Here is a 22,607-nt window from a genome sequence, read left to right as displayed (position 1 = left end):
CGTCTAGCTGCTTATAATTTACATAAAGTTATGGATCTTTTTCTCAAAAATATTGACGATTTTTACGATGGTTATAAATTATTCGTAGTTTTCATAAAGATACAAATTGTTGATTATGTAATAAAAAATATTTCCTTTGTTGCAAATCGATAAATACTCTAGAGTATTTGCTTCCTTATTATTCTCTTACTTGTCGTCGGATATATTTAATTTCCGTTTGTTGAGGAAATGAACAAGGCCTTTAAAAACAGCAATGCACGAATTTATCATTTATTTTTACATTGATTTCTTTTAATTATAATTTGAGTGTTAGAATACATATTAATTGTCTTCGGTCTAGTGGTAAACTCGTTGTCTAAATCACTTGATTTCGAAGTCGACAGTTCTTAGGTTCAAATCCTAATAAAGGCTTTTATTCGGATTTGAATACTAGATCGTGGATACCGGTGTTATTTGGTGGTTGACTTTCAATTAACCATACATCTAAGGAATGACCGGCCTGGGTTTGTTCAAGACTACACATTTCCCGGTACAGTTACACAGTTACACTTCACTAATAAGTTGCTAATGATTTTAATTGTTGATGCAACTATAAATAAAAATATTAAACAAAAACATTTATTGAAATATAAAAAAAAACTACGACAATGAGTAAAGAACTAGAATAAAGTTAAAGTATTTTTTTATTATTATTATAATTTTAAATTTTTATATGTGTTTTTCGTGTTTGATATTTTCTTTTTTTTGAAACCCCTTTAGATTGTCTCGTCAGTTTAGGGATTTGTAAAAATCTTGAACACTATGGTCTAACAATTATATAGTTATTTAATTTTTTGTATTAATTATTAAAGAAAATAAATTATTACATTTTAAAAATATTAATAATTAGTAGTTAATATTAAAAAGAATGCTTATTCCGTTCAAGTAATTAAATCCTTGATTTCATAACTTCAATTCGTAACTTTTGAAATCAACTGAATTCCAAATATATTCAGACTATTATAATTTTCAAATTAAACGATAATTCCGATTATATGAATCTTCTTTTAAACCGAGTTTTTATTATTTATTACACTTGAAATATTATATAATCTTCCTGTACCATTGATTACAGAATTTTTTGTTCTTTTATATCAAAGCATTCACAAATAATTAAAATAATAAAAAAACCAGAATAATGCAAGTATTATACTGAAGTTTAATTAATATTGTATTCGGTAAAATTAAAATACTATTTTTCTTTTATTTTGAAATAGAAAATAAAAATTTTTGTTATTGTTCTTTTGAATATTTTATAAATAAATCTATTTTTATGAGCTGCAGTCTTATTAATAAAAATAGTACGAATGCAAATAAAAATTATCACCTAAATAAAATTAATTTATTCTAAAATACAATTAACAGCCATTAATATGTAATTTTGTTATATATTTCCTCAAGGTAAATTATTTCTTATTAACTCCAATAAATTGCAAGAAGAAAGGATAAAAATCATTTCAATTAGACGTATGGACCTTGTACAAATTACAATCCACTGTGCATAAATTAAAATATTATTTTATGTTTTGTTTATTTTATATTAAATTTAATTAATTTTTTCAGGTTTTCAAATAACAAAACAGAAAAAATGCCTGCTACTAGGCGTAAAAATTCCTGGTTAAGGCCAGTTGTAACTTTAGCATGGCTTGGTGGTGCTACGAATCGCATTGAACATCCTTGTAATGATCCTTTACAGGTAAAATAAATAGAAAAACTAATTTATCAGGCACTGTTTTTGTTCATACATGCTTTTTTGTACATAATAATATATTGAATATTGTAGATTTAACTATTTTTTTATAATATATTATTTTTAAAGTTCTGAAGAGATTTTTTAAAGGCAATTTTAATTTATAAAATAATAATAATAATAATAATAACAAATAGAAATGATTCATTTTAATTAAATCGAAATTATAATTTGAAATTTCTTATGACAGATTTTAGCAATTTTTAGTTTATATGATTGATTTTTGGCTTTTTTTTCTTAAAATCTACCTTTTGATTGCACTATATTGCACTCATTCTATTTTAAATTTTAATTCCCATTTTTTCATCATATTATCGTGGTAAGGTGTAAAATTATATTTCTTTATTAAAAAAGAGTACTTACATTATACTACTAGAGAAGTCGTTATAAACCACAATCTGTATATTTCAAAAGAAATGGATCAGCTTAAAAAAATATTTTTTTACTTTTAACACAAGCTTTTTCACTGCTTATTTGTTAACTTAATATTTCTATTTACGTTTCTTCTTTCATTAAATTGTTTTTTCCACTAGCTTACTAATGTGCTTGATGTTTTCATTTAATTATTTAAATAGTAAACTAATTATTTTTTCATTTGTATTTTTTACATAAAAAACACAGCTTTCAATTTAACAAGTACAATCAAGATGAATTATCCTAATTGACTACTTACTAAGCGATTTCCTAGCAATTTTTTTTTCAGACGAGCGCCATTTACTTAATCATCTGCTACACATTTGAGAAAGGAATTTTACTGTAGTTCTGAAAAGTTCATATAGAAATATATTTCAATAAACAGTGTGAATAAAAAAAAATCGGGATTTTAAAGCTATTTAATATCTCTTAACTTTAACTTACAGTAAAGAATTACAAATAAAATGAAACAGTAACTCTTATAGTTCTGGTTCAATTTTCTTAACATCGGCACCGTTGGTATTATACATTTTATATAAAAATAGAGTATCCACTTACCAACAGTTGTGAAAATTGACTATTCAAGCGCTTTCGGTTTATTCCTTCATCATCAGGGATTACTGATTAATTATGAATTTTATAGGTGTGCATATAAATTTTAATTCTCATTTATAAAAATTTACATGCATAACTATAAAAGTCATAATTAATCGGTAATCCCTGATGATAGAGAAATAATCCGAAAGCGCTTCGATAGTCAATACTCACAATTGTTGGCAAGTGAATACTCTATTTTTAAAAAAATCTTATAGTTCTCCCTGTAAGTATTCAATGTGTGCACCTTTCGTAACGCAACTGCAACAAACAGAGCTCGTTTCTTACTTTTACCAGAATATCTGGTGTAACGGAAGGGGGATAGCTGCTTCAATCCTGTATCTCAAATCGGGTAGATCAGTTGGTGGCGGAGGCATGTACACAAGATTTTTTATAAAATCCTAAACGGGAAAAAATCACATAGGGTCAGATCGGAGACCACTGCAAATAAACTCTGACATAGGATCAATGATGACCATCCAACGGTCGGGGAAAACATCATTAAACCAATCCCATACAGGTTATGCCAGTGAGGGACGCACCATCTTGTTGCCAAGTAAAATTCTCCGATTCATCTTACAGTTGAGGAAAGAGCCACGTACGCATCATATAAGCAACTCCTACTCCGCCTGCTTCAGCAAAAAAAACTTCCCGTATTCTTGGCGTCAGGATCTCGCACAGAACGTATTTAATTTTGGGTAGCCTCCTTCGCATTGTAAAAGTTCATGGGGATTTTCTAATCCCAGATACACAGACATTTATGTGTTTACTTTTTTACTAAGATGAAATGATGACTCATCACTAAAAATAACACAATCAAAAAAATTGTCACCTTCATGTTGCACTATTTCGATTGTGAAGTCGGTACGCACAGCGTAGTCGATAGGCATCAAAGTTTGTAACAGCTGTATGGACGCATATGTAAGCGTTTCCTTATCGAATTCCATACTCCATCACCGGCATTACTACCTTGTGGCCGACCTTTATAACAGATGTTTTAGGATTACCCAGGAAAAACTCCTTGACACTTTGAACATTTTCTTCAGACGTTCGTTGTCCCGTACTCTTCCCTTTATCCAATCGTTTCAAACCGATTATCCCATCGACCAACGTTATTGCCACTAGAAGGATCATTAAACTTTCTTCGGAATGCACGTAGGGCTATAAATCACAAATTCACACTTAGTAAACTGCAAACGGAAAGATAGATAATCGTCTACGGCCATGTTTGCAAACAAAACTGTCTGTTTTGTTCATTGATTCTTACTTAAAATTAACGCTGAACACCTGATCAAAGAGATATTATAACCAAATAAAACCCTGATATTTTTTACACCAGGTATTTAAGAAGTATTTCTAAATCCACTATTTATAATATTTAAAAATCACTAAAGTCTTTCAGAAGAAAATTTGCAAAGGAGCTTCTCCAGTTACTTATAATCGGTGATTAAAAGAAAGAGTAAGAAAAAGGGGAAAAATGAAAAAATAAAACTAGTCAAAATAAGTTATTTTGGAGAAAAAAAATATATTTACAAAAAATTAAGGTTATGTAATCCATTGGAATTTACGTTCTTAACATAAACCGTCATGAATGAATTGCTGGTAATTTTTTTTTTTTTTAAAGACCGCTTTAATAAATCGTTGCATAGCATTAAGTTAGAAACGACTCGTGGAGTGTCAGCCATATAATTCTTGGGTGCTTTGATTGAGTGTTGAATACGAGCTGACACAGACAGCTTTAGTATTAGTATAAATCTGGCTGTCACGTAACTGAATCCGGGTGTAGTAGCAATTTTAAAGCCTGTAATTTTGAACGTTTTTATCTTGAAAAAAATATGAATAACTATTGAGATTTCTAATATTCTCTTACCTTTTATTATATTTTTCACTGTCATTGGTTTTTCAAGTATGCCTTTAATAATAATAATTTTTTTTTTTTTTTTTTTTTTTTTAATTTACACAAGTAGCTCATAAATATTTTTCATAAATCGTTTTACTAAAATGTATTTCGAACAAGTTCCTTCAATAAAAAACTTTCTGTACTTTAAACATTTTGCCATATTTCAAAAAAACTTGTACAAAAAATATGAAAATCATTATAAATAAATAATTTTTTTTCACCAACCATTTCCCAGTAAAACTATCCCGTAGTAAATCTAGAGAGCCTAAATATATATAACCAACCGATAGTCCACCTTATTTTTCTGATTATTGTGTTATAATCATAATAATGAATAAAATAGAAATAAACGTTTATATAAACGAGATGTATAGGACTTCTTTTAAATTTTTAAATAAAGTATAAAAAAATTCAGAAAATTTAGAAATTCAGAAATAGGTAAAAGAGTAGAAATCTCAATTTAAATTATTTTTATCCTATTGACGTCTGTTTGCGGTTATTTATTTTTTCCGAACTTATTTTTCCTAATAATTTAGTTTTATAAAATATAACATGTGTAATTTTTATATAAGTTTTAAATGGAGTTAATATATTTCAATAATTGAAAATCATTTTTAATTTTTTTTTCTAATTCTAAACTAAGTAGTCTAATTAGGACTAATAATTTTTGGCTCTTTGACTATTCTTCGAATTGACAATATCTCAGGTAGGGATGGAATTTGGTTGATAAATTGTAATACGTTGAAGAACTACGCTATAGATATAAGTAAAGGATATTACACGTAATCAGGCATGCTCGACATTACAAACACGGTTTGTAAGCATCGGAGATAATATTGGGCGAAACCAATGTCTGCAATAGGATTACTTTGACAAACCTTATTCTTCTACTGTAATCACTTTTTTTCACGTTGAGTCAGAGAAATGCCATTTACGCACGCCCCATAAATAGGCAGTGTCGGACTTGCACAGAATTCCTCTAGAGGTTACTAAGAGCATATGTGTACCAGCACTCTATCCTAAAACTCTTGTCTCACCGAATCTCCCTCCAGGGGCCGGCCCTGCAACCAAGCATACTCGGCCCCGAGAGGTGCCATCAAGCTCAGGGGATCCAGAGTCCCCGTACATCATCACCAACGTCCATCCGCCCAAGCGTGGGCGAAGGAAGGCTCCGTAGAGGGCTGTCCATCTCCCCGTTGCTATCAATTCCTATGCTTTTACCTCAAACCGAGAACTTCTTATCAGTCTGTCTGATCTTCTGAGGTGGTTCACTATCCAAGACCAAGTATCCTGGCCTCGTTTTCCTTCACTAGTATGTTCTTAACGAGTCTCTCTATTGCATTCCACTCACGAGGGCCTTCCAACAAGTGAGCCACGATATTTTCCGGTGAAAGCCACCCAAGATTATACCTCTCTTTAACCTCGATCCATATGAACAACCAAAAAAGGTATGCTCCGGGGTGTCCACCTCTCAACAAACACACCCCGGAGACTCCCTCCTTCCAAAACGATAGAGATCCATCTCCATGGCCCGAAAGGAGCTGGGCAAGGAAACCGTAATCACTAATCTAATTCTTATATAGGTGATAAATAAATAATCCTATTCCTTATTACTTAAAACTAATTTAAAATAAAATATTAAATATTATATTCATTTATAAAATAAGTAATTATGTAAACTACAACGTAATAGCCCATCTTCAATTTCATTATTATATTTATTATTATAAAAGCCGTCAATACTGATTTTAAATAAAGTAAAATATTTCTCTTACTTGCTTTTCTTTAACTCACAATTTTTTTTTTTTTACATGTCCTCAAATCTTGCATCCTTAATTTAACATACTTCCTGACATTGTCGATTGATGAAATTTTGCACAGTTGCTAAGGTCGGATGACAATATAATATTCAACCATTACTTTTGTAAACATCCCCCGTAAGTGGGTAAATTATGGATACGGGTGTAAAAAATTGCAAATTCTGCAAAATGGCTATGCGGGGTTTTTGGGGTCGCAGTTGACAAATCCGATAGCCGTTTGACATAAAAAAAAATGACAAAAACTTGGTACGGCAGTTTTTGTGGTTTTGAATTTGACAACATTTTGTCATCACTCATATATATATATATATATATATATACACACACACATGATTTTTGGTGGGCAGCATGTTGAGACGCAGCTCCTGACGATTCACTCGGCTCCGTACCATTCACACAGCTCCTAGCGGTTGAGTCGGCTCCGTATGATTCACACAGCACCTGACAATTGACTCGGCCCCCGAATGATAATATTTGTTTGATGTTTTATAATCATATAGAAATTTCAGTATATGATATTATCTTTTGAAATCCAAATTAACCTACTAATTAAACTCATGCAATGTATGATAATAATTTTATTAATGTATGACTAAAAACTATAAAACAAGTTTTTAAAAATCTTGAAAATGTTTTGTAATATTATTTTAATAATTTATTGTAATACGTAAATAACAACTGCTTTGCGTAGGCCGATTATTCAATACATCCATTTCAGGACAAAAAAATTAAAAATATTTCCCATCTTGATGGATTTTAAAAATCGATGGAAAAAATAAAAGGTTAAGACATTTACGAAAATCTGCTAAATTTGCTGTAAAAGACTTACTGTGTTATTTTTCATTTCAAATCGGATACGAGGTAAGAAGTGCTTTTATTTTACTTTCCCTGTGAATATTGACAGAATAGCTAAATTAAAACAGAAAGTATGATGATCATGACAAAAATGGGGTATACGGTATTTTGAAAATCTTTACGTTTCAGGGTACTATCTCATTTAGACCAAAAAATATTTATATTTATGTGCGTACGTATGTATAAATGTATCACATAGCTTTTGTGGCTTTATATTTCAGAATTGACCGAACCGATTTTATCCAAAATTTAGCTCAAATATTTCTATATATATTGGTATTGATAATATTTTTTTTTTTTTTAATTCGTTAGGTGGTGAGAAAATATCGAGGAATAATCAATTTTTACTTTATTCAGAGGCGTTTTAGATATAATTTTATTAAAGCAAATTTGTTACCTATTATGCACATATATCAAATTTTCTTTTTAAATCTGCCCAAACCTCTTGAAATTGAAATATAGGTACGTTTTTTATTATTTTTCTCTATCTGTTTTTGATTTAAATATTTTTCAAGAATTTTCTGAAAGTTTATACTTCATATAAAGAGCTTTCAAGAAATCTTTACATTTAAAAAAATTATAGACCCTGAATTTAAAATGCAGAACATTTGTAGAAAAAGTTTTTTCTTATATTAGCCTCTATTGAAGGGAAGTGTTACATTTAGATAAAACTTTACTTAAGCAAATTTTTTAAGCTTATCTTAAATATGAATATTTTTAGAAAATGTTTTCTTAAAGTTCATTCCCCATATCCAAAAATTATATATTCTGTTTTTTGTTGTTTTTTTTTGGTTGGCTCTAACGCTTTTAATTTTTATTATTAAAAAATATTTTTGTATTCTTCTTCTTCTCCACTTAAAAAACTGTTAAAATAAAAGTAACTTTTAGCAACTATATTATATACTGGACTTTAAATTAGAACCAATTTTTATCATTACTTTCATAAAAGTTAAACTTAATTTTTTTCAATATTTTTAACAATTCTCTTTTAAATTAATTTTCTTTTGTTAGGGATATTAGTTTCTTTATTTATAATCTTCTTTATAAATTGGTTTTCCTAAATTTTCCCCTCAGGGTAAGGAAACATCTAAAATCTAAATGTTTTTTATTCGAAATATGGGAATTTTGATACTTAAATGTTATTTTAGTAATCATAATAAATAAAAAAATAAGCCCCTTTGATACTCGAGTTCCCACATTTTAAAAAATCTGGAAATATTTTTTATCGTTTTTTTCTATCTCAACGTTTATAAAACTAATTTTGGTGAATATTAGTTTTATTTTAAGTCTTTTTAATACGGCGAAATTTTGCATAAACATAATTATTTTTTAAGGTTTTTTTTTAGATGATTAATTCACCATATAAGCTCAAAGCTTGTGCATGGGAATATGAAATGGAAATTCTGTAGTGTATGAAAAATGCCTGACAGAGATTTGAACTCGAGACTTCCGGATGAAAGGCCGAGAATTTTTTCCGTTTTTATTTCTTTACAACTTCTTTAAATTATTTTATTTTTTTTTTTTTACAAATTTGTAGAATTTTTTACGATTTTACAGTACTACGTTTTACAAAATTGTAGAAATTTTTATAATTTTACAATACTTCTTTGTGATCGGCGTACCCGGGAAAGTCATTCATTACTTTTCCAGAGTTTTACTTGTAAAGGTATGCAATAGCGTCATAAAAAACAGTGATCCGTATGCCAATGCAGTATGCCATAGCAGTTGTATGACTATAAAGTACATGTTAAATAATTTATTATTTTGAATATAAGTAAAAATAAATTATAACTAATCTTCAATAAAAGTAAAATAAGAAATGGTAAATGGAAAACAGGCAGTTCGATTTTAAAAACAGAATTTAAATTGGAAAATTTAAGCAAAGCTTTATTAATATATATAAACTAAAGTTTCATAAACTAAACTACGTTGACAATTTGTTTTCGTTACAGTCTGTTAGACACGAGTTAATTTTAGTTTTATTATTATTCCATTTAATTTTCCAAATTTTACAAGTTGCGACAATTTTGTCAGTTGTGTAAAAGGTTTCAGTTGTATGTAAATTACAAATTCTCTGGGTGATTCTTAATTAAAACTTTTACTCAGTGTTTAGTCTAGACTGAAATTTATTCGTAATTATTGTTTTTGTTTTATTTAACTAAATATTAGCTTGTATTCGTATTGCATTTCACTGCAACTATTACGTTTCTTAATATAATCTGACTCTCTTGATTTTAATAATACCTTTTAATTTTAACACTGGGTAATTTTGATGTTTTAAGAGCTAATAAATTATTGGAGCTTGATAATATAAAGTATAAAGTAATTGGTGGCTTGGAAAATTATGCCTTTGAAATTTTTTTTCATTGGTCGGTACTATTCTTTACAATCCGTTATTGGCTAGCCAACCTCCAATCATAATAATCGATAGTTTTCCACATGAAGAATCAAAATGCACGACTGTAGAAGCAGTTATCATAAAATTTTCAATCTAGATCAGAAAAATACTTCAGCATATTAAAAAAAATCAATTACATTTTAATCGGAAAATTATAATTATCAAAAATATTATTAAATTTTTTAAAAATTGTTTTTCTTAAATTTCGTTATTTTAAGTGGCAAAATAAACTTTCATTTTGAAATAATTTTTTTTTACTTTCCCAGCTTTAGCTCTATTCCTGGTGTACCAACATAGCTACAAAGGAAAAGTATAGTGATCGGTAAAAATGTTGGGTGTCCGAGTTTTTGCAAATATCGACGTTATAAGACCCCTCTAGTACAGAAAATAAAAAAAGTTACAAAAAACAAAAAGAAAGTTACAGTAATTTCCGGAAGTTATATATGAACATAAGTACTTGTGCGTTGGCCAGCAGTTTGATTAACAATATTTCTGAACTAGCTTAACATTGTTTTTTTGAAATGAATCAAAAAATTCTATATATGGGACACTAATGGCATTAAATTATGGATAAAATTAAAAAGTAGGGAGGGTAGTTTTCATATTTTTTTTATTTAATTGTATATGTTCGTAGAAAATTGAGTTTTATTGGAATATTTTTATTACTTATTAAGGTATTTAAAATTTCTAAGTTTGAATTTAATCGGATTAAGGAGTGGGAAGATTATTCGACAATATTTTTACTTGCTTTATTTTAACTCAAAATGATTTTTTTTTTTTTTCAATTTGTTTCAGTCATTTTTTTTAACGTTTGTCCTCAAATTTTGCATCCTTAGTTTAACATACTTCTTGACATTGCCAGTTGATGAAATTTAGCACAGTTACTAAGGTCGGGTGACAATACAATAATTCAGCCATTACTTTTGCAAAAATCTCCCCTCTACGGTAGTAATTAAGAGTGCGGGTGTAAAAAATATTTTGAAATCCAAATTAATCTACTAATTAAACTCATGCAATGTATGATAATAATTTGATTAAAGTATGACTAAAAAGTATAAAGCAAGTTTTTAAAAATGTTTTTAATTTTTTTTTAATATTATTAAACAGTTTTTGCCTCATATCTCGATAAATTGTTAATCAAAAAAGTTGAAATTTGGCACATAAATTTAGCTATATTTATCTTGATTTTTTACTCCAACGTACAAAGAAGCATCATGATATATATTTTAATAAATTGTAATTTTTTTTAAACTTGAATAACATTGCATTAAATCAGGGTGACTTAATTGAAGTAAATAATTAGTCCAATAAATAATTTTTAAGCTCCAAAAAACAAGGGACCCGTACTTAAAACAACAATTTTTTTTTAAACTTTAATTTTCAAAATTGAAAATCCCACTGTATCCAGAATTATGTAGGTGACATGGGAACATTTTAAAAATAGAGGTCCCATAGATTTAAGAATTAAAACTTTTCAATTTTTTATTTCCATTACTTTATGTTTTTTTGAAGTTGTGGGTGTAATAAATGGTGATAACGTATAATATTTTTTTAGCAATTATACTCTAAATACGGTAAAATTTTTATGATAAACACGCCATTCGGTCAAGGGATGCAACCACAATCAAAACGTTTTACTAAGAATTTTAATTTTTTCTCATTTATAGATTTAAAACTGCATATTTTTTAAAGCAAAATGTCATTAAATCAAAGGAATCAAATATTAACGAATTTTTTAATTAACATTTTGATCTTTGTCGCAATTGTACTCTTAAGTATTTCATAATTAGGTCATTAGTATTTAAAAAGTGTATGCCGTATTTGAAATAAAATATCAAAGGCAAAACTGGGAATGTTATGCAAAAGTTGTCGGCTTCTTTTTTGCTTTTATGTCACCTGACATAATTTTATTGTAGAGTAATCAAGATCTAATTTTTTAAATTATGAAAATTATATAATAAAATTTACTTTTATAATGCAAAATATTAAAAAAATATGAGTCGCTTTTGACATGAAAACCTGGAAGCTCTTATATTTTGCATACGCTGGTTATTTATAAAATAATGAATAAATGTACTAGGTATAAATACCTCATTATTTTTCTTTTTTCCATTGACAAGAATAGTTTTCCATTGATTTTAGTTCATTTTATATTCTTCGAATCTATTTCCTTTTATGTTTTGAAGATATTAATTATTTTTGTTGTAAATTATAGAATATATCATTTTTATTAAAAAAGACAAGTGGTTCAGCTAATTTTTACCTCTGCATTAAAGAATCAATTGTTAGAAATATTTTTTTTTTATCCAGTATTACTAATTACCAAGAAAGTTTAAGTAGGTATAATTTCATATCAATTAAATTACAAACACGTGCTTTATCCATGTAAATTGTTTATTTTACCTGTGTTTTAAATATCGTATCTCTTTATACTTTATTGATTTCTCTATTGTGCTGGTCTGTTCACTTGAAATATCGTTATAAATTTTAAATATTATTAACCAAGTTTTTTATAGAATTAAATGATCCGTTATTTTAGTCATATTTTTTTTATTTCACTGATTATTATTTCTCCACTTCATAAATTATTGACATTATTGTAAGTAAACTGTAAAAAAACCATATTATTTTACTCCTATTTACGTCAATATTACCTGATTATTATTTCCAAATAATATTTTTCTGAGAATATATTTTTATTCTTTTTATGTACTTAATGCAAATTTTTACGGACTTTTCTAAGAAAAGTACTGTATTATAACTTTCGGCCGGATGGTGTGATTGCGGGAGTGAAATTACATTTTTCTTGAGGTATAAGAAGTACGGAAATATCATTCGCTTAAAATGTAATTTCCTTATATATATATATATATATATATATATACAAAATGTATATATTATATTATATTATATATAAAAACTCCAAAAAATCAATTTCATTGAAATTCATACATACTGTAGTAGTATATCTGAGGTTATGCAGGTGAAATTTTTATGAGGATTGGTTGGGTTGTACTTGGTTACCCTCAAATTTAAATTCGACAACATAAAACATACAACATAACTTCAATTTGAGATCATGTTGACTTTATATTGGTGTATTTTTCATACGCGCTTATCTAGCGAGTCACAATGTAGTGATGCTTGTGCGGGTCTACTCGTTAATCGAACGTATATAGTAAGTTGTATTCTGAAAATCAGTGCGCTTCTGACTCCGAAATAGTGAGGGCGTTGGAAATGAAATTTCTGTCTTCTTGCACAGAACTGAGCAAATGTTTTTTTTTAGTATTGTAATTAATTATATTATTTTAAACGACAATAGAATAAAAATAATTAATTTATACTTTATAATCATTTTTCAAAACATAATTTTATAGATCTAATTTTTACACGATTGCCCAAAATGAGTGTAATGTATTTAGGTTGTATGTATGTTTATTCTATCGTAGCAGCTCAACAGCTGAAACGATTTAGATGTTTGACCCCGCATTGGAATCCTTATGTTATCAGGATAGGCTCATAAATATGTATACATATATAGCAGTGATATTCAAAAAAATTACAATGAAATTGTAAACCGTACGGCAAGAGTCTCGCAGATATCATTTCTTCCGCTCATAAAACAAAACTGTCTGTAATATAAATAAAACTGTTTTTAACAAAACGATACTGATATCAAAAACGGTAAGACACTTTCTATTATCAAAATTTGTTATTAATTTAAAATTTTCTTTAAAATAAAATACATGTTAAATATATGTAACAAACCATAGATACAGAATATAGATGATAAACAATGTTTAAGCGTTCCATGTAATAAGCAAAAAAAAGAAAAATTTGTTAGAAAACTCTTACCGGCCCGATTTCATTTATTAAACAATGAATAATTATAAGAATTGTATTATTTATGAAAATTTGATATATATTACATATAAATAAAATCGGGCGGGTAAGAGTTTTGTAACAATTTTTTTCTTTTTTTTTGCTTATTATATGGAACGCTTAAACATTGTTTATTATTTATTATTGTATATCTATTGTCTATTACATATATTGTTTTTAAAGAAAATTCTAAATTAATAACAGATTTTGATAATAGAAATGTAGTTTCTCACTTTTTTTGATATCAGTATCGTTTTGTTAAAAACAGTTTTATTTATATTAGACATTTTTTTTCTTTTTGAGCGAGAGTCTTACCATACGGTTTACAATTTCATTGTAATTTTTTTTGGATATCACTGCATTTTGTTAGATTATTCTTTTATTTTTTTATGAATTACTGATTGTTATCTTATGGATTTATATTAAAATGTATTGCCTAAGATCAAACAAATTGAATTCCACGGACAATTTTTTTTTTTTTTTTTTTTTGATAGTCATATCATTCACCTCATACCATATTTTTTCCTTTTTTAATAAAACTAGAACTACCACTCGCGCCACGGGTGGTAGCATCTCGGCCTTTCATCCGGAAGTCCCGGGTTCGAATCCCGGTAAGGCATGGCATTTTCACACACGCTACAAATCATTCATCTCATCCTCTGAAGAATGCTTAACGGTGGATCCGGAGGTTAAAAAAAAATAATGACCTTTACGAATCGAAAATCCGTGATGAAATATTGCACTTATTACTTTGTTAGGTGTAACCCTCGATTTTTATCGTTAAATTCGATTTTACCAATCATTCTGTAATCCGTGATCTACATAGTAGTGGAGATTTTTTCAGTTGAAGCACAAATTTTAATGAATTGAATTAAAGAACTGTTAACTCTATCACTCTATCTAACGGCCTGTATCACTCTATCTATCGGCCTCTATCACTCTATCACTATGTGTTTGAACTGAATGATTCGAATTAACCCAGTGAATACTATTACAAAAATAATAGAATTGAATTTACCTTAAATAAAATAACGTAATTAAAATCAATTTAAAACTTTCTGTTTCACAAAGTTTAGTTTCCCGTGGGGATTGCGTTGTGAAACTATAATGGTAAGGTGATGCGAACACCTCGTGCGAGGCTAGATCAATCACCACCATCAACTGGTAACAAATAGGATGCGCCTGAAGGCTGTTTTGAGGTGTGCAATAGGGTCCTTTTATATCCGGGATATTTGTTAGTAGTTGAAGGCTAACTTTGGTATGCTTCAGGTACATTCTCGATCTAGCAGATCACGCTTATTTGGAAATGTTGTTTTATCTTCTCAACCATTCTTCCAGTTTTCAAAATCCAAACGGGATATTTGCTAGTATAATACAAAATCACAATGGAACCATACCAGAACAAAAAGTGCAATGTTTCTCAGCAGCAGTGCTTTTTCGGTAGTTGTGTTTTTAAATGTTTAATATTTATCTCTTGTTTATAAGTTTCCTTTCACTTTTTTCTCCCGTTATATTCGTATTTTGATCATCGTTGAGCTCTTTGTTAGCGTTACCCGACTGATGTTAATAAAAATATTGCGATATATTTCAGAGCCCAGGTCTAAATTCAAATAAGTCATACTTATATTTTCTTATTGTACTATGAACTTTGTAGTTAAATTAACAGACAGGATTTCTTAAATTATTGGTCTATATATTGGGAAAATTAATTAATTTTTGTAGTTTGGCGTGTAGCCTGTTTTAAGGCACAATAAAAAAATTACTTATGTAAGGTGTAAGAATAAAAAAAAAATTATTGTATACGAATTATTGATATTGTCTAAGTAAAACAAGATTCACTTTCAAGATTTCAACAAATGTCCTTTTATTGATTATTTTTCTTCAATAAATTTTTGCTGTATAACAAGTTAAAATTTAGAGTGGAATAATCAATTTTTGGATACGATTGTTTCATACTGTATCAATTTTATAATTTTAACTATAAGTTTGACATCACAAACCAAGAAAAAGAGTAGAAATGAAATATAGTAATTATTTAAAAGGAAAAATCTGTTTTTTTTTTAAAACGGATCTAGATGTGTTGAGCAAAGAAAACTTATTACAATAAGAAGACTTTGAAATAATTGTATAATTTTCCGTATTACATCAGAAAAAAATTTGTAAGATTCTGTTCCTCCTCTTGATTTAGCATACGGCTTAAAAAAGTCGTTTTAGCAAAAAAAATTGACGAGATGCTCGAAAGATCAAACAAATCCAGAATTTTTTACTTTGGTTTTGTAATTTCTTTTTTACCTATCTTCATAAATTATTGACTGTTTTTGTTAAAACATTTTATACAAATTTCTTGCCCTTATTTTTAAACAATCGATGAGAAAAAAACATTTAAAAATAGTACTTTCTGTATACTGTATACTTATTTAATACACAGTGAAAGTTTTTTTAAATCGAATATCAGATTCATTATCTACGTCTTATGAACTTTAAAACGCGAAGCAACATTGTTTATTTTAAATGTACCATTAATTATCTTGTTGTATTTAATTTAATTATTATATTGCTAAAATAAACCTAATAAGTAAATTCTTATTAATAAATTCGTTTAAATATAATGTGACTTGTTTAGACTGTAAACACTTATGAATTTCTTTAAGTAAATACTTATTATTATTTTAAAATAATTTATGAATAAATAAATAAGTTATAGGGTTGTTTGAAATGAATTCATTAATTTGAACAGCAAACCTAGTAAACGTATATTAAAACTTGAACAAGTTAATAATAATACCTTAGCATACCTCGATTAAAATTTAAATTACGAAGTGAATAGACGAAGTAAATCGGGTTAAGTTTTAATTTGCGTACCAAAAGAATAAATTTATTTTATGACTATCGGATGTCGGTCCTATCATAAAACTATCGCCTTAAATCTTGCTTTTTATATGTATATATAATACACGCATAAAAGTTACATTTTTTAGGCTTGTCTTTCATATATAGATTAGGTTTGTCTTCTATCTTTAGAACATCACAAAAGGATCTTTTATGAAAATAGTCAATTTCAACAGGGAAGTTGCCCTTGAGTATCCCTGCTCTTCGGAGAATGAGCGTTAAATACGTTTGAGGGTTGTGTTTTGTGTATTTTTATAGAAGAAGCACATTTTCAGTGATTCTGATGTACTCGTGTATATATATACTAGCGAATCCGACAGACGTTGTCCTGACGCGGCATTGTTCTGTAATAAATGTACAACACATAAATATAAGTAACTCATTTAAGTTAAAATTAGCAGGAATGTGGACGAAATTTCATTAATATTACTATTAGTATGACTATTATCAGTTTCTGATTGTTGTATTATTGTAATGGGTTTGTTGATTAATTATGTGTAGTATGGTTAATATTCATTTTCACTAAATATTGAGATGTCTGATGAAAATTGAATTAAAAAATCGAAAAGTCGTAAAATTAATAATTAGTGGAATTAATAAATTTTCATCAACATTACTGTTAATTTTCACCTAAGATCATTCTAAAAAAGTACCTCCTACATTTTTTTTTTTTATTTAATAATTTTAAGTTTTATAACCATGTGATAGCTTAATTAATCAATTAATAAAAAAATTAAAGCACTGTAAAAAAAAGCAACGTAGTTAAAATTTTAGTAGAAATTTGTATCATTTTTCTCATTCTTTATTTTACATCTCTTTTACCAAATTTTAGATAATTGTAAATTATAAGCAATTTTAGAAAAATTTTTATAAAATTAATCAGGTACAAAAATAATAACTTCAATTTTTTAAATATACTTTAAACTATAATTATTATAAGTAACTTATATTTTAATTTTATAAATGTTATAATTTATTTCACAAACTTATTTTTTTTCAAAGTCCCGTTCAATACTTCATAAGTTGCATAGAATCAAATGAGAACTGACAATTTAAATCTGTAGGTTAAGTTGATTGTTATTGAATGCACGTGTATACATCGTTAAAATTCATGAAAAAATCGTGTAAAATACTCACTTCAATACTGCACCTTACAAATTTGGATAATGTATGTTTTTTAATTACACTTTAAAGTGTTATTTCAATAATTTATATATAATATAATACAATATTCTCAATAAGTGCTCAATTCTAACAGACTTGGCAATGCTTTGCTATTACTAGATTTGAGTACAGGTTAAATGGAGGCACAGGTTAAATGAACACAATTGAAAGTTTCATAAAACCTTAAAAAATTTAACATTAGGAACTTCACAAAATTTAACCTTTCACTTCGTAAAAATCAGAATGTAAATAAATCCAAATGGCAAAACAACAGCACTGCCTATCGAATTTAATTCACACCACTCTCTAATCACAGTATTCGGTGGAAAGTAATTTTTTAACAAAAAGGGTTGTGGCTGCAAAATCATTACAATTAATACTGAACATTAAGAAACTTATAAAACATTACGGAACTTAATAAAATTTAACCTTTCACTTTATAAAAGTCAGAATGTAAATAAATCCAATTGTCAGAACAGCACTACCTATCGGATTTATTCAGACTACTCTCTAAACACAGTAGTCCGTTAAAAATACAAATTTTAATGTAATAACAACAATAAGCAATATATGCAAGTAACTGATATGCAAAAAAGTAACAAAATAAAAAAATTTCTTAGAATCCGATCGCAGCACCAACTACCGGGTCTGACTGATTTGCCAAAAATTAAAAAAAAATTTTAAAACACGATCGTAGCGCTGCCTACTGGATCTAGTTGTGAACCTTAACCATCCCAAGATCAAGAACAACACATAAATAAACAAATTAACTAAAAAACATTTTCTGTTGGATCAAATTGTGAATCTAAACCATTCTCGAATCCCCTTGAACACACATGAAACATGTCATCAAAATCGGTCCAGCCGTTTAGGAGGAGTTCAATGACATACACACGCACACAAGAAATATATATATAAAGATATATATATATATATATATATATCGTTTTTAATGAATTTTTATTGTACTAATTCTTATTCTTTTTAATCGATTTTTATTGTTCCAATTTCGAGTTTGGTGCAAATGTATAAATTGCGAGTACCATCGCTCAGTATTTCTAAAATAATCTAATTGGATAAAGTGATAAATTTCAATAGTTTTTTTTTTTAATTTTTTATATAGGATTAGAGTAAAAAAATTTATGTGTACTCCGATATTCGGGTGATCACTATATTCTAAATAAAAAACTAATAATTTTATTTTTTACTAAAATTACTAAGTGAATCGTCAAAAATAATCTTATTTCTATTGAAAACTATTTATTTTTATTGAAATAGAAAAAAAGAAGGTTTTATACATGTTTTATATTGTAAAATTAATGAAGATAATCTAAATCCACTTACTGAGTCCTATGATGATGGCAATTGGTTGGAATCTGTGATTATTCAATAATGTATGCGTATATTAGATTTAATATAGTATAAATATGTTGATAACATATTCGTCCTCCTCTATGAATCATGAGACCTTGCCGTTGGTGAGGGGGCTTGAGTGCTCAGGGATACAGAGTAGCTGGACCGAAGGTGCAACCATATCGGAGAGGTATCTGTTGAGAGCCAGACTAAGGAATGATTCCTGAAAGAGGGCAGCAGCTCTTTCAGTAGTTGTTAGGGGCGTCAGTCACAATGACTTAAACGGCCGTATCAACATCACTCAGTCCTCTGAGTACTGCGCAGCTGAAAGCAATGGAAAACTACAGCTGCTTTTTTTCCAAGAAAATGTGGCTCTCTGCATTTTCACATAGCAACAATGGAGGCGCCTTCCTTGGTAAAATATTCCGGAGGTAAAATAGTCCCCCGTTCGGATCTCCGGGTGGGGACTACTAAGGAAGGGGTCACCAGAAAATTAAAAAATAACATTCTACGAGTCGGAGCGTGGAATGTTAGAAGCTTAAAAAAGGTTGGTAGGCTAGAAAATTTAAAAAGGGAAATGGATAGGGTGAATGTGGATATAGTAGGAATTAGTGAGGTTCGGTGGGAAGAGGAAGGCGACTTTTGGTCAGGTGATTTTAGAGTAATTAACTCAGCGTCAAATAATGGGCAGGCAGGAGTAGGTTTCGTGATGAACAAGAAGATAGGGAGGAGAGTGGAGTATTTCAAAACGCATAGCGATAGAATCATTGTAATAAGGATAAAATCAAAACCTAAACCGACAACGATTGTTAACGTTTATATGCCTACAAGCGCCCATGATGATGATGAGGTAGAGTGTGTATACGAAGAGATTGATGAAGCAATTAAACACGTAAAGGGAGATGAAAATTTAATAATAGTTGGAGATTGGAATGCAAGCATTGGAAAAGGCAAGGAAGGAAATATTGTGGGTGAATATGGGCTGGGCAAAAGGAATGAAAGAGGGGACCGACTTATAGAATTTTGCACGAAGTATAATTTAGTAATTGCCAACACCCAATTTAAAAATCATAATAGAAGAATATACACTTGGAAAAAGCCAGGCGATACTGGAAGGTATCAGATAGATTATATCATGGTTAAGCAAAGATTTAGAAATCAACTCGTTGACTGCAAAACTTACCCTGGAGCAGACATTGATAGCGACCATAATTTGGTGATAATGAAATGTAGATTGGGGTTTAAAAACCTGAAGAAAAGTTGTCAGATGAATCGGTGGAATTTAGAGAAGCTTGAGGAAGAGGAGGTAAAGAAGATTTTTGAGGAGGACATCGCAAGAGGTCTGAGTAAAAAAGATATGGTAGAAAATGTAGAAGAAGAATGGGAGAATGTTAAAAAGGAAATTCTTAAATCAGCTGAAGCAAACTTAGGCGGAATAAAGAGAACTGGTAGAAAACCTTGGGTTTCAGACAATATATTGCAGCTGATGGATGAACGTAGAAAATATAAGAATGCTAATGATGAAGAAAGTAAAAGGAACTATCGGCAATTAAGAAATGCTATAAATAGGAAATGCAAACTGGCGAAAGAAGAGTGGATTAAAGAAAAGTGTTCAGAAGTGGAAAGAGAAATGAACATTGGTAAAATTGACGGAGCATACAGGAAAGTTAAGGAAAATTTTGGGGTACATAAATTAAAATCTAATAATGTGTTAAACAAAGATGGTACACCAATATATAATACGAAAGGTAAAGTCGATAGATGGGTGGAATATATTGAAGAGTTATACGGAGGAAATGAATTAGAAAATGGTGTTATAGAGGAAGAAGAGGAAGTTGAGGAGGATGAAATGGGAGAAACAATACTGAGATCTGAATTTAAGAGAGCATTAAAAGATTTAAATGGCAGAAAGGCTCCTGGAATAGACGGAATACCTGTAGAATTACTGCGCAGTGCAGGTGAGGAAGCGATTGATAGATTATACAAACTGGTGTGTAATATTTATGAAAAAGGGGAATTTCCGTCAGACTTCAAAAAAAGTGTTATAGTTATGATACCAAAGAAAGCAGGGGCAGATAAATGTGAAGAATATAGAACAATTAGTTTAACTAGTCATGCATCAAAAATCTTAACTAGAATTTTATACAGAAGAATTGAGAGGAGAGTGGAAGAAGTGTTAGGAGAAGACCAATTTGGTTTCAGAAAAAGTATAGGGACAAGGGAAGCAATTTTAGGCCTCAGATTAATAGTAGAAGGAAGATTAAAGAAAAACAAACCAACATACTTGGCGTTTATAGACCTAGAAAAGGCTTTCGATAACGTAGATTGGAATAAAATGTTCAGCATTTTAAAAAAATTAGGGTTCAAATACAGAGATAGAAGAACAATTGCTAACATGTACAGGAACCAAACAGCAACAATAACAATTGAAGAACATAAGAAAGAAGCCCTAATAAGAAAGGGAGTCCGACAAGGATGTTCCCTATCTCCGTTACTTTTTAATCTTTACATGGAACTAGCAGTTAATGATATTAAAGAACAATTTAGATTCGGAGTAACAGTACAAGGTGAAAAGATAAAGATGCTACGATTTGCTGATGATATAGTAATTCTAGCCGAGAGTAAAAAGGATTTAGAAGAAACAATGAATGGCATAGATGAAGTCCTACGCAAGAACTATCGCATGAAAATAAACAAGAACAAAACAAAAGTAATGAAATGTAGTAGAAATAACAAAGATGGACCGCTGAATGTGAAAATAGGAGGAGAAAAGATTATGGAGGTAGAAGAATTTTGTTATTTGGGAAGTAAAATTACTAAAGATGGACGAAGCAGGAGCGATATAAAATGCCGAATAGCACAAGCTAAACGAGCCTTCAGTAAGAAATATAATTTGTTTACATCAAAAATGAATTTAAATGTCAGGAAAAGATTTTTGAAAGTGTATGTTTGGAGTGTCGCTTTATATGGAAGTGAAACTTGGACAATCGGAGTATCTGAGAAGAAAAGATTAGAAGCTTTTGAAATGTGGTGCTATAGGAGAATGTTAAAAATCAGATGGGTGGATAAAGTGACAAATGAAGAGGTATTGCGGCAAATAGATGAAGAAAGAAGCATTTGGAAGAATATAGTTAAAAGAAGAGACAGACTTATAGGCCACATACTAAGGCATCCTGGAATAGTCGCTTTAATATTGGAAGGACAGGTAGAAGGGAAAAATTGTGTAGGCAGGCCACGTTTGGAGTATGTAAAACAAATTGTTGGGGATGTAGGATGTAGAGGGTATACTGAAATGAAACGACTAGCACTAGATAGGGAATCTTGGAGAGCTGCATCAAACCAGTCAAATGACTGAAGACAAAAAAAAAAAACATATTCGTACAGCCTGCGTTTTGCTATATTATATATTTATAAATACGCGCGCGCGCACACACACATACATCGCTTTACGTTTAGAATAATGTACAGTCTTCTGACCAAGTAGTCATGCTGTCATAATTTTGAAGATAAATAAAAACATTTTTTAGTTTTCCGAAGAATATACATATG

General features: G+C 29.0%; 1 protein-coding gene across 1 annotated transcript in view; it reads left to right on the top strand.

Annotated features, from left to right (window-relative positions):
- The first annotated feature begins 1,608 nt into the window (after positions 1–1,608).
- The window catches only part of TrpA1 (Transient receptor potential cation channel A1), a 202,612-nt gene continuing 181,613 nt past the window's right edge, over positions 1,609–22,607 (top strand). The window contains exon 1 of the mRNA XM_075372580.1: positions 1,609–1,735. Coding sequence (XP_075228695.1) covers positions 1,628–1,735 — 108 coding nt within the window. The 5' untranslated portion in view covers positions 1,609–1,627. The remainder of the gene's footprint in view (positions 1,736–22,607) is intronic.

The sequence above is a fragment of the Lycorma delicatula genome, chromosome 8, assembly GCF_047948215.1.
Source record: "Lycorma delicatula isolate Av1 chromosome 8, ASM4794821v1, whole genome shotgun sequence".
Lineage (NCBI taxonomy): Eukaryota > Metazoa > Arthropoda > Insecta > Hemiptera > Fulgoridae > Lycorma > Lycorma delicatula.
Note: the sequence above shows the minus strand (reverse complement) of the source record. Positions and strands in the feature narration are given on the sequence as shown.